The following is a 13,330-nucleotide window of genomic DNA, read 5'->3' on the forward strand; positions in this document are numbered from 1 at the left end:
ATTTAAATGGGAACCTTCAATGAACTGTCGGAGGGTCCACTATCGCGCATCGATAAGCTGATAACCCGGAGATTTATTGTTCCGGGCGGTGAGCGGGTGCGACAAAAAAAAAGTCGCCCAGCAAGCGCAAGTCTCTAAACAGCTGCTCGGTGCCATTCGCCAGTACGCAACCGACCCTGGAACGAAAAAGCCGATAGAGGGAGAAAGCAATGGGCCACAGGGACTTGGTTTGGCAATAAATATCCTCCTCGCTCCACAATGGCTTCCTCTCTCGCCGCGCAGTTGTCGCAAATTGCGGCTAAGTCGACCAACGAGCTTGACCTCAAATCACAGCGAATCTCGCACTCGCAGTCGCTGATCTTTGACCGAAAAATCGCCGGCTCGCAGGACTTCGACACAATCTATGATATTTGCTATGAAGGATTCCGGGAGCTTTGCTCCTTGGATGCCCGGTTCGAGGAGTTTGCCCGTACGATTTTCAGTGAGCAAAGCAAAGCCGAGGATCGAACGCAGATGAATGCTGCCCAGAACAAGGAGCTGGATTCTGTTATCGAGGCTTTTCTCGCACTGGTAGGAGGCAGGCTGCAATTGAGCCCGGCGGTAAAAGCGGTGGATTGGCTAGTGAGACGGTTTAGGTATGTTTCTTTTTTCAATTTTTTCTTAGGGCCCAGCAGGCTCGTTCCGGGATGCAAAAGCTAATTCATCTGCAGAGCTCACGAGTACAACACCGCATATGTCCTCCTCACGTTCTTGCCGTATCACACGACCCCACTCTTTTTGAATCTTCTCTCGATCTTGCCCAACAATCTCACGCCAACATTCAAAGTACTATACCCATATAAGACAGGCTTGGTCAATCCGCCACGCCACCCCATTGTGCACAGTGCAACTACAAACAGACAATTTTTTGCGTCATTGAATCAGTATGTTCTCAATGTCTGTCGCCAGCAAGCTCAAAGCCACGCGCTGCTTTCCTTCTGGGCTGGTATCGTCACTGAGGCGATAGCAAACATGCTGGACAACTCTCGTTCAGGCCGGAAGGAGGTCGAGAAGCAAAAGCACGAGGACATTGTTCTCCGAGTTCTGCCTATCTTGAGCGACGCATTCGCCATAAAAAAGATCTCAGACTTGATCATCGGTTGTTACATGATTTCAGTCGTCTTGGCTCAAAAGGCTGTCCTTTCTGAAGATGTTCTGAATGGCCTAATGGAAAGCGTTGTTGTCTCGTGGACTGAAGAGACGCTTGGCTCGGGTCTTGTTTGCCTGTCCGTGTTGGCGCAACAGAAACCATCCACTGTTCTCCCGAAGAAGGTGTTCAAGGCTATCACTCGCCTCGGCAATCCCATGATTCAGCTAACTGAAGTTGCCTCCCAATATCAAACTTCCAAATTGTTGCTTGGATTGGTTTCGGGATGTGTCAGCGACTTGGACAAGCAAAAGGACAACGCACGCCTCGAGCTGCTTTCGTCCATCTTTGCTTCTGCTATTTTGCAAGGAGAGAACATGAAGCAAGCCATGACCCTGGTTCTCAAAGCAGTTGGCGACACTGACGAGGCCCGCGGGATATCACTGAATGCTCAGACACAGCTTGCGGAATTGGTTCAAGGATTTAGTCGATCTGAATCATTGCAACCTCTTTTCCACAAGGCATTGGCTGAATCCGCTCTCAACATCCAGGCGGTCGAACACAACTTGCAAACTGTGGTTGAGGCTCCAATCCCATCCATGGCTATTGAAGACGTCGATATGGAGGATGTGGACCAGGAGCCAGTCGACACCTTTACTCCTGCTCTGGTATCACTGACCAACGAGCCTCTATATCCCGCATCCTTCCTGAGCAGACAGTCGATTCCTGAGTTCGACAATCTAGTTCAGGTATTCGCCCTGGCTGCAGACTCAGCTGAAAATTTGAATAAGTTCAGTGACCTGCCTATCCTCGGCAAAACGAGCGTGGCTCAGAGCCCCCAGTTTTTATCGTTTTTCACACGAGTGATTTCCGGCCAATACCCAATTGGAACCAAGGTGGCTGCGTTGAATGCTATTTCGTCGGCCTTGTCGACTGTTTCTGGTCAACTTGATCCTCAGACCCTTCTGCCATTCCTTATCATTGCTCTTTCCGACCCATCTGAACGAATCCGCCGGGAGGCCACTCGTGTCCTAACAGTCATTGATGCGATGTACAAGAACAAGACCCTCAATGATACTACCAAGCCATGGGCTCACGACATTATCTATGGCAAGGGCAAGCAGTCTACTGCGATCGCATGGCTTTCGATTTTTGACGTACAGAAAATACTGGATCGTGCGTTGATTCCGGAATTAGAAGAATACATCCTTGACCCCAATCACATTGGCAAGGTTGTCGACGCTACTTTACGGGGCACAGTTTTGTCGGAATCGTCAGGTGCTACGGAACTGAAGAAGTCTCTCCGACTTGACCTCTTTTCTTTCCTGTGCTCTCACGTTATCCGAATGCCTGTTTTTGCACCCAAGTTTGCTCTACTCCGTCTGCTCAATGATGTCAAGAAGGTTTCTGGAACTACTCGTACCAAGGAACTGCTTCCCCTTGTCGAGGAATGGCGCAGCCTGAGCCAGAAAGAATTCGATGAGATCTGTGCAAAGGAACGTCTCTCTACTTCTGAAACCGACCGACAAGTTGTCAATATCGTGTCTCCGAAGGAGGCTGATGCCATCGACATTCTTCTGTCTCAAGTCAGCCCTAGCCCCGGTTCTCTGCGGCCCTCATTTGTCGTCGCCGGATTCTCTCGAATGAAGGAGATCTGGACCAAGGTTCCCGAGGAAAACCAAGTGACAGCTGCCGAGAAACTGCTGGACATCTCTCTGGGTTTGGCAGCGGGAGAGGCTTCTCTGGCTGATCACTCTCGGGATGTCCTTCGCAGTGTTGAATTGTCTGGCTCCATCCTGGTGAACTTTGTCAATAAGATTCCTGTTTCGTTGACGGATATCGAAGCTATTGGACCTGCGCCAAAGCGGAGGAGAACAAGTCAGAATAACATGGTTGCTATGACTGTCAAGGACGAGGCAGAGCTGAGCAAGCTGATGGACAAGATGACTTTCATCCTCGAAGTGATTGATAGCTCCAGCCCTGACTCTCATCCAGAGCTGGCTGATGGCCTCTTCCAGACCCTTGCTGCTCTTCACCACTTCAAGTCACAGATTCAGTCGGGAATGAGCTATCTTCTCAGCCTGACCCTTGGAAGCCTCTTGGCCATTGTCAACAAGTCAAAGAGCTCTTCTAAGCCGCTGTTTGACACATCAGCGATCCGTGCTGACTTGGTTGTGGACTGCGTACGTACAACAGACAGCCCTCAGGTGCAGAACGCTGCTCTTCTCCTTGTAGCTGGCTTGTCTGTTATCGCCCCCGAACTTGTTCTGCACAGTGTGATGCCAATTTTCACATTCATGGGATCCAGTGTCCTTCGAAAGGATGATGACTATTCTGTCTCTGTCATCGATCAGACCATTGACCAAGTTGTCCCTGCGCTCATTCAATCTCTTCGCAACCAGAAACGCGATATCGTTTCGGGAACTTCAGAACTCCTGCTTAGCTTCACTGCCGCGTTCGAGCATATACCTTCACACCGTCGACTCCGCCTATTCCATGCGTTGATTAGCAAATTGGGGACCCAAGATTTCCTTTTCGCTGTTCTTGCAATGCTTGCGAACCGTTATTCTACCGATAAGGATGTCCTCACTCTGATGACTGGAGTGGCTTCGGATACCACTGCTGTTGTTGAGCTCACAACCTACAGCAAGTATCTCAACTTGGTGATTGACTCATTCAAGCCCAAGCCTACCATATCTCAGGTGCTCCTGGGTATCGGGAGTGATGATGGCCGGGATCCCCAAAAGGTTGCTGTTGATTTGCTTCGCGATCTTGCCCACTTACTCAAGCACTCTTCTCTTAAGTCGAAGCTTGAAGCTGCTTTCGAAACCGAAGGACAGATTGCGGATCAAGTCCGTGCCTGCTTCTCGCGGGTTCTTGAACAGGTTCTGGCTATCATTGACTTCGTCAAGAATATGAAACCCGTTAGCCAGGCCATTGGCGAAGTTTTGGGCTCTCTGCTGGGTACATTGTCTCTGGTCGACTTCCTGGATACTATCGAGGTACTGCTCCAGGGCCCCAACAACGATCTTCGTCAAAAGGTTCTCCGCCTTCTCGAAAACCGTCTCCGACAAGTGCCGGAGCGAGACGGCGCTTCCCAGATCCGGGTTCTGGACTTCCTGCCTACCTTGGTCAATACCGTCCAATCTTCATCGGATGCCCTTATCAAGCACGCAGCCGTTGCTTGTATCGACCGTATTACTGAGAAGTACGGTCGCAAGGACCCGTCCAAGGTTATCAACGCTGCCAAGGTGGTCGCCAGCGCGTCTTGCCTTGGCCAGTCTGACGAGCGCATTCGCATCATGGGCGTGTTGTGCCTTGCTTCCATGGCGGAGGTGCTTGGCCAGGCCATGATTCCCGCTCTCCCCGACACCTTGAGCCAGTCTCTGAGCCTGTTGGAGCTCAGCTTGACCCCCGAGAAGGAAAACGCCCGCCTCCACGATGCTGTCTACTCGCTCTTCTCAGCTCTCCTTGTTAATCTTCCCTTCATGATCTCCGCTGTTCATCTGGATAAGATTCTGTCTCTCTCCTTCAAGTCTGCTGATGCGGATCTTGAGGACAGCAGCGATGATAGCCGAATGGAGACCCTACGTCTAATGGCGTCTCGCAAAATGGATCTCAGTGCCACCCTCGGCGCGATCGATCGTAACTGGCAACAGGCTATCGAGGCTGGGCCCGTTGCTACTGGCGAACTTTTGGAAGTTCTCGGGCTTGCTGTTGAGAAAAACCCCAAGTCGGTGGTGGTTAACAATGTCAATGTTCTCAGCAAGATCCTCTTTAAGGCGTTTGATTTGCGCCGCGGACAGACCGCTGCTGGCGACGCTGCTAATTTTGACAATTCCGACTTGGACGAGGTGGAGACTTCCCTTAACGATGTGACCATCAAGATGATCTACAAGTTGAACGACAGCACATTCCGACCATTGTTCCTCAAGTTCGTTGAATGGGCTACGACGGGAGCACCCAAGAAAGATGAGCAGGGCCAACTTTCTCGCCTCACCACCTTCTACAAGTTCCTCCAAGTGTTCTTTGGTACTCTTCGGGTATGTAATGCTTCTCTGCGACATCGAAAGACACCGAAAAGCTAACGAGTCTCAGTCAATTGTTACCGGTTATTCCAACTACATTCTGGAGAGTGTGGTGCAGATTCTCGACTCAGCGAACCCATCCAAAGCCACTCGCGCTCTTTGGCTCGCGACTTTGCGCACCCTGCGCAATTCGTTCGAGCATGACCAAGATGGTAAGTCTTAACTTTTATCTGCCTCTTTCGCTCATCAAACCTAATCTGTCCTTGTAGAATTCTGGCAATCTCCTTCGCATCTTGCCAGCATCTCTGGCCCTCTGATCTCGCAGCTAGGCCACGCAACCACTTCCAAGACCGCGGACCTCGTCGTGGCCGAGGTTGTGCCTGCTATTACCGAGCTGGCTGTTGCTGCTGACTCCACGGATAACCACAAGGAGCTCAATATGGCTCTGATGAAGTTCCTCCGCCCTTCTTCTGCTCCCAACGCGAAATCCACTAGTGGCGATAACCCTCTTACTCGTCTCGCTGCCTTGAAAACCGAGCAGGCTCTCACTGAGCAACTTGGTGAGGAGTGGCTGGCTTTGCTTCCGGAAATGTTGCCTTACATCAGTGAACTGATGGAGGATGAGGATGAGAGTGTGGAGAGAGAGGTACGCAAGTGGGTGAAGCAGATTGAAAATGTTCTGGGTGAACGCCTTGATGATATGTTGACTTAAGATGGCTGTCTATTATGATGACCATGTACAAAAACCCGCATTTAATTAGCGTTTTTAGAATAGATCCTTGGGAGGGCGCACGATCTTGGCCTACAAAAAAAAGTATTTATTTATATACAGTTTCTCATATCCGTGTTCCAGCCGTGCACTCGATCATATCCATGGACGCTACGGTTCCCAGGTATGTACTCAACACTTATAGTACTGTCAGATCAATACCAGCGCGTGGAACTTAGTTCTCTGGCACTGCGTGATCTGCAGCATTGACACCACTCTGCCACCGGTACTTCGCGGCTGGGTGATCAGCTCGTGGGCCTGATTGACCGGGCTGTGAATACAGGTTCTCCCGGTAGGTGCCCCTTGGCACCGCATAGTCGTCCCAGAAAAGGCCCCTCTTACGCAGTTCAGGAATGAGAAGATCAATGATATCTTTGAAAGAGCCCGGCTTAACAGCATAAGCCTGATGAGTCGTTAGAATCCGCATGTTTCTTGAAGGCCAGAGGAAGGAAGATCTTACCAAGTTGAATCCATCCACGTCTGCCTCCTTTATCCACTTCTCCATGTTGTCAGCGACCTGCTGAGGTGTGCCAACCGGCGTAGCACCAAGCCCACCAACTGTGATATGCTGGCCGACCGTGGCCTTGGTCCACTTGGCGACTTCTGGAGTGGCTTTTGACCAGCCCTCCACCGCAGATCTATCTCCGATCCGTTAGTGACCAAGATCCTCTGGAGAAACTGGAAATGTGGGTGCTACTAACCGGATAGCATTGCTCTCAACATGCCGGAGCTCCTCGTCATCGCCATACTTGTCGAGGTCGATGCCCGTCCATCCTCCAAAGAGCGCCAGGGCACCGTCGATCGAACCGAGACTGCGATAATACTTGAACTTCTCCTGGGCCTCCTCCTCGGTGCGGCCTAGGACGGGGCAAAGCAATGCCAGGAATTTGATGCTCTGCGGGTCCCTTCCAAACTCGGTCCGAGCCAGCTGGCGAATCTCGGCGACGTTCTTTGCCACAACAGAAGGGCTGTGACCGGCGACGAAAATCGCTTCTGCATGCTGAGCGGCAAATGTTTTTCCCGCTTTGGAGGTACCGGCTTGCAGGATGACCGGTGTGCGCTGTGGACTTGGCTGGGTGAGATGGGGACCGGGAACATCAAAATATTTTCCTGAGTGATTGATCTGACGGACGCGGTCTGGCTCGGTGTAGACGCCTCGCTTGCGGTCACGCACGACGGCGTCGTGGCGCCAGGACGATTCCCATAGCTTGTAGGTCACTTTGATGTACTCTTCGGCCACGGCGTATCTATCATCGTGCTGGGTTGCTGTCAGTGACCTGCACCGTTGCCTTAAAAGTCAGAGTGCGTTCATACGTGTGGCTGCTCGGCCTGGCCCATGTTCCGTGCAGCTGAGTCCAGATACCCCGTTACAACCTGGATGAAATGGTCAGCGGCTTGAATATGGGAGCTTTGTGGGTTCTGTTGAATAGCTCACATTCCACCCGAGGCTACATTTCACACTGAGTTAGATCAAGATCCTATCGTGTCTGGAAAAGCAATTCACATACCGACCCTTGGTCAGATGATCGACTGTCGACAGGCGCCTCGCAAGATGATAAGGCTGTTCGTATGTTGTTGTGACAGTGACACCGAATCCAATATTCTTGGTCACTGCAGCCATGGCCGGAACAATAGCAAGAGGTTCATTGACGGGCCATTGGGCGCCTGAGACCACGGCCGGGTCCAGGTTCCGCGGTCCCTTATAGACATCATAGCCACCTTGACATTCAAGTATCAATATCGATTACTGCTCATGAAACCATCGTCTCACATGTAGGAATAGGCGTACCGAGAACATCTGCAATGAAAATGCCATGGAACTTGGCTGATTCCAGCAGTTGCGCGAGCTCCGTCCAGTGCTCGACATCATTGAACCGATGAGATTCATCCTCGGGGTGTTGCCAGAGGCCCGGCGATTGATGGCCGCTACCTACTGAAGTATTAGTTCCTTTGCTGGGTGTGATTCATGAAAGACACAGGCCTGGGGTCACAATTGAGCACATACACATCTCAACGAATGCATTAAGGATGAGAGATTTGCGGCGCCTCTCACTCCCTACGGCTGCTGCATCTCCCGACATTGTTTTTTCTTTTAAGCGTTGGAACTAGTACACTTCGAGTAGTGAATTGTCTACAGTACTCGGAGTGACAATGCTCGCAGTGGTCTTCATCGTTCGGGAGGGCTGTGGCTTTGTATCGCGATCGACGAGCACATCATCCCAGCGAGCGTCACTCCGGCCGGCCGTCGCATAGCATCAATGTGGGCCGCGATGGCGCGATGGGGACAACCCTGAACAATCCGCACGACGTTGGCTGGACGAGGCTCGGTTAGACTTGAGAGATCCTCTTGCGAAGTGGAGATATTTCTCGGGCGAGAGATATACAGAGGCCGTGATATGCTCGCAGCCGCAAACTTGAGGTGCACTCCCCAAGTTCGGTTCGCCCTCACGGCTCCGGGCTCCGATAGTCGCTCTCCGGTCTATGGGGCGTGTTTGGGCCGCTTCCTCAGTACATCATTTCCAATAAATTGGGTCAGTTGCAGCAACCAGGTTCATCATATGCGGTGCCAGTGGTTGTTTGTCGTCGCCGTCCCGCTCAGCCTCGGCAGACGCGGCCACTCCAGCCCAGGTTTCGCTCCTTCTACTTCTCGCCGCTCACCTCGCGACCATGCGATAAAGCAGTCATGTCGCAAACACCCCTCATGCATATTGATGATGGTGCTTCAGGGTGCTCTACCCTGACAGAAGTGCTTCTGCAGCGGATCATTGTGCTGCATCTCGCGATCACATCATCTAATATAGTCCAAGCAGCCCAAAGTTAAACTACCTTCAGGCAAAGCACCTCATAGCCAGCAGATATCAAGCCATTGCGGATCTCGCGATGCTCATGCCCTGGCGACACCGCGGCTATGGTTTTGGGGCTGGAGATCCTGCATGCCCTCGACCCTGGAATCCGGTTGCATGGTGCACGGCTCAGAACATGATTTAAGTGCATATCAGCCCTACCTTTCCCCAGGTCTCTACAGCTACATTCGAACCCGTGGCTATTTCCTTGGCCTTGTTTTTAAACCAACTATCGCCTGAGACTGCGTTTATTTGATCAACACTCAGTGCCTCCGGCCGAGACTTTCTCTGCCACCATGGCCCAATTGCATTCCCGCGATGGCATCTCGACAGTTGAGCCACCCCTATCTCAGGCAGTCGGATATGTTGTCGTCGTTGCAATCGGTATCATTGTTGCCTTTGGTAAAACCTCTATCTCGGCAGATTTACTATAGCAACCGTGGTTGACACAATGATAGTTATGATGCTGGTCACAAAGATTCTCAAGAAGACCACCGGTGAAGATAATAAAAAGACGGAAATGTATGCGGTCCAGGTCGGTTCTCTAATAAGCGGGATCTAACACGGGTATAATATAGGTTCATGACGGCCAATCGAACTGTTCGAACTGGTCTAACTGCGTCAGCTGTGATTTCGGTACGTTATACATCTAACTATCTTCGATCAGATAGTTGACGCAAATCTCGATAGTCCTGGCTATGGTCTACCGCGCTGCTCGGATCTTCATTTGTCGGTTATAGCTATGGCGTTGCCGGGCCCTTCTGGTTTGCTGCCGGTTGTAGCCCCATGATTGTCTTCTTCGCGCTGCTCGGTATCTCTTGCAAGAGAAAGATCCCCGAGGCCCACACCTCCTTGGAGGTCGTTCGAATTCGCTATGGTATGTTACAACTTACCTCACTCAGCCTCGACCATGCCTGACTAACAAGTTTCATGTAGGTCGGGTGGCTCATATCGTATTTATGGTCCTTTGTCTCATTAACAACATCTTTGCGTGCGCCAACATGCTCCTGGGAGCCGCCGCGGTGATCACAGCTGTGTATGTCTGGGATCGAAACTCGATTCATTCGCTTCTGCTTGACTAACGTATCCAGCTCTGGAATGCATATAATTGCTTCGACTTTCCTTCTTCCGGTCGGAGTGACAATCTATACTTTTGTGGGGGGTATCAAAGCAACGTTGGTTTCCTTCTGTTCTCAAAAAGCAAATTCTGGCATTACTGATTATCAATAGATTCTTGACTGACTATTTTCACACGGCAATTATCTTAATCATTGCATGCTACTTCTCCGTCAAAGCCTTCTCGACCGATCAGGTCGGTTCCATTGAGAACTTATTTGAGCTGGTCCAGGCAGCAGCCCAGCGGCACCCAGTTGCCGGGAACCAAGGTGGAACCTATCTAACAATGACATCGAAAAGCGTGAGTAATACTTGAACATCTGGAGCTATTTCACACTTCTGAGAGGTTTTAGGCAATCCTGTTTGCAATTCTGCATACCTGTTCCAATTTTGGTCTTGTAATTGTGAGTGAAATCTCCGATATCTAAGCCACAAAAAGATGGATCAGCTAACTCTCGAAGATGGACACGAGCTACTTTATCAAGGCTTTCTCGGCATCTCCATCTTCAGTGGTGCCCGGATATACCATTGGAGGCATTGCTTACTTTGCCATCCCTTGGGCCCTAGGTACTGTAATGAGCTCCGTAGCGCTCGGCCTGGAAAATCAACCAAATTTTCCGACTTTTCCGAGAGTAGGCAAGCGATCATTTCTCTCTAGTTTTCGAATTGATCAATAACCTTAATCGACAGAGAATGACCTCTTCAGAGGTCAGCAACGGCCTCGTGCTGCCCTATGCCGCGGTCACAATTGCAGGCAAAGGCGGTGCTGCAGCCTCGCTATTGATAACCTTCATGGCTTGCACTTCAACTCTCTCAGCACAAGTCATCGCTGTCAGCTCTATTCTCAGCTTTGATGTGTATCGTGAATACTTCAAAAAGTCAGCAACCGACCGAGAGTTGATCAGGTCCAGTCACTTTGGCGTGGTTTTCTTCGCTGCCTTCTCCGCTGGGTTCAGCACAATGCTACATTATGTTGGGATTGACCTTGGTTGGACACTTTACATGCTTGGTAAGATCATCAGCATCTTGGGAATATTTTCAATCACTAACAAAAGTCTTAGGTGTTGTCACCTGCCCTGGTATCTTCCCGATGGTGTTTACCATCCTTTGGCGTCGACATAGCAAAGCAGCCGCCATTCTATCTCCAATCCTTGGCTTAGCCACCGGACTGGCTGTCTGGCTGGGCACAGCCTCTCATTTTGGAGGAGAGGTCTCTGTCGCAACAACCGGTGAGGTACTCCCGTGTGTCTATGGCACCGTGGCCTCTTGCTTTTCGCCAATCTTCTACTCAATCGTGATCACTTTTATCAAGCCTCAGGATTACGACTGGGCCGAGTTTAAAAAGGAGAAACTTTCTCTTGAAAAGTTAGAAAGTGATCTTACTACCGCTCATCATCGCGAAAGACAGAGTCCAGATGATCCCAATACCATTGAGGATGGGGGCACTCGCAGTGCCAGTTTCGATGCGCAGGAACTGAAGCGATGGGGTCGAATCGCGGCCTTGTGGTCGGTCGCAACTTTTTTAGGACATTGGGTGATATGGCCGTTGCCGATGTACGGATCTCACTACGTTTTTGAGAAGAAGGTAAGAAGGCCTCTTGGTCTTTCGGAGAAACTACCCGGCGCAAGATAAAAACTGACTAGTTATTGCTCTGATAGTTCTTCGTCGCCTGGGTTGTGGTTGCTGTGATTTGGCTTTGGGGCACTATGCTTATCGCGATCTTTGCACCGCTACTTGATGGTGGTATTCAACAAATTGTTCAGGTCTACCGTGGTCTCACAGGGAAAGACATTCCCGCAAGCGCAATCTCCACTGAGGAAAAGCAGGGCACAAAGACCTCCCCATTCTCGCCTTCTGAAAGCTCGGTTAACGATGTTGCGCGAGGCAAGGAGTCTGGTAGTGAGGCTATTTAAGTACTTTTTCCCGGCTACACAGGTCTCATAATGGCACTCGCAGAGTAACGTGGAGAAAGAGCGATTGTCGGTTTTACGTATGGTCTGGAGGCTTTTATTCGGCGACTCGTTTCATATTGCAAACATTAGTGACTTCGATTGTAATAATTCTTTCTAATGTTCTCTCTTGCGTTTCAAGCGGTACTGCAAGTAACATGGCGCCAGGATATATTCCGGAAGTGTCAATACTGTAAGGAAGGGAGCATTATGATGGATGGAAATAAACGCATGACGGATGACGACTCCGACCCTCGGGGATTCGAAGGAAAGAGAGGCCAGCCAGCCCAGCCCAGCCAAGGAAGCAGATCAGGCCGACAGTAACAGTTGGGTCGGGCCACACCTGACCGGAAGATCTATTTTCCAGGTGTAGAGCATAGATTAGTAATCTATTATGATTGGTCACAACAACAATTTTATATCGTCGGTTTTCAGCCGTCAGTCTTCCTGCGTCTCTTTCAAAGCTATACAGTCGATTTCGAAAACAGATTACCCCCTTGAATACACTGACTTTGTTTCTCGGCCCGTACCCGAGTATACACTAGTCTGTATAAGGAAAGGCTATAAATAATTATCTCCTAAGAATAGACCCGATAAATAACTGGAAGACGCGCGCGTCGCGCGCATCGGCCCTGAAACGAAAGAAAAGGAAGATAGGGGTTAAAAGTGGAAGTAGTGTTCAAATGTTTTGAATGAAGCGGAAATGCGTTTGAATCCAAATGGGCCAATGACATAAAGCCCGAAGATGACTAATATCCGCAGCACGAAAGGATGTCAGCAAGTTTTCGAATCGCTGGCCGCATTTTTATTTGGATTGTGCAAATATACCAGCGTACGAAGACTTTCTTGGTCTTTGTGAACGCCTTTCTGGAGTAGGAGTGCTTGCTTGTGGCAAGCTCTTGGTGCCGTCCACTGTATCAGCCCAGGTGATTTGAGTGCTTTCCTCGTCTTCGTCAACAGGAGTATTCGCTCTAGCAGGCGTTGCAAGCTGCGATCGTCGAGGGTAGACTCATTTGTATGGTCCACTGCTGATTTGGACGGAGTTGTTGGTCCAGCCCTTTGGGACCAGCGGTCAACGCGTTTCCTTTTCCCGGTTGTTGAAGAGGGAGTTGGTGGAAGACTAGTTGTTGATGTCGGCAGGAAATGTATGTCATCTGCCACAATAGCTTCTCTTTTGTGAGGCCAAAGATGGGACATAGCACGGAGTAAAACGAGGATTCGGGAGCGTATGGCTTCACAACGCATGCAGCGAGTACTTGGAGAGTCCGCAGGAATTGGCACATGACAGCGCAAGCAGGGGCGTGTCTCCGGTATAGGGGGTAGCTGGAAAAATCGACAAGCGGGACATTTTGGTAATTGAATAGCCGTAGCCAGACTTACTTGACGTCCACAGCCAGAGCAAAGTCGATTAGTTAACATGCCGTGGGCACTGGGACAAAAGTAAGGGGAGGGGCAAATGGAAGAACGAGCGCACTAAGAGGAAATTACAGTGGCAATA

General features: G+C 50.4%; 3 protein-coding genes across 3 annotated transcripts; 2 read left to right on the forward strand and 1 right to left on the reverse strand.

Annotated features, from left to right (window-relative positions):
- Positions 1-258: 258 nt before the first annotated feature.
- On the forward strand, positions 259-5,866 carry utp10 (snoRNA-binding rRNA-processing protein UTP10; the record flags this gene model as incomplete). The annotated part of the gene is made up of 4 exons (XM_056624519.1): positions 259-635; positions 711-5,169; positions 5,225-5,366; positions 5,424-5,866. 4 exons carry the CDS (start codon positions 259-261, stop codon positions 5,864-5,866), a joined length of 5,421 nt encoding a protein of 1,806 aa, XP_056469507.1.
- A 232-nt stretch (positions 5,867-6,098) lies between these two features.
- N7532_012029 (LLM class flavin-dependent oxidoreductase) lies at positions 6,099-8,004 on the reverse strand (the record flags this gene model as incomplete). Its single annotated transcript, XM_056624520.1, has 8 exons — positions 6,099-6,326; positions 6,384-6,561; positions 6,625-7,181; positions 7,238-7,297; positions 7,359-7,371; positions 7,432-7,642; positions 7,713-7,853; positions 7,929-8,004. The coding sequence occupies 8 exons, from the start codon at positions 8,002-8,004 to the stop codon at positions 6,099-6,101; spliced, it is 1,464 nt and encodes a 487-aa protein (XP_056469508.1).
- A 1,058-nt stretch (positions 8,005-9,062) lies between these two features.
- Positions 9,063-11,796, forward strand: N7532_012030 (sodium:solute symporter family protein; the record flags this gene model as incomplete). Its single annotated transcript, XM_056624521.1, has 12 exons — positions 9,063-9,168; positions 9,225-9,288; positions 9,345-9,402; positions 9,457-9,643; positions 9,703-9,802; positions 9,858-9,941; positions 9,997-10,183; positions 10,236-10,286; positions 10,344-10,514; positions 10,573-10,891; positions 10,944-11,467; positions 11,542-11,796. 12 exons carry the CDS (start codon positions 9,063-9,065, stop codon positions 11,794-11,796), a joined length of 2,106 nt encoding a protein of 701 aa, XP_056469509.1.
- Positions 11,797-13,330: the final 1,534 nt, after the last annotated feature.

The sequence above is a fragment of the Penicillium argentinense genome, assembly GCF_028826775.1.
Source record: "Penicillium argentinense strain IBT 30761 chromosome Unknown utg000011l_segment0_segment0, whole genome shotgun sequence".
Classification (NCBI taxonomy): Eukaryota; Fungi; Ascomycota; class Eurotiomycetes; order Eurotiales; family Aspergillaceae; genus Penicillium; species Penicillium argentinense.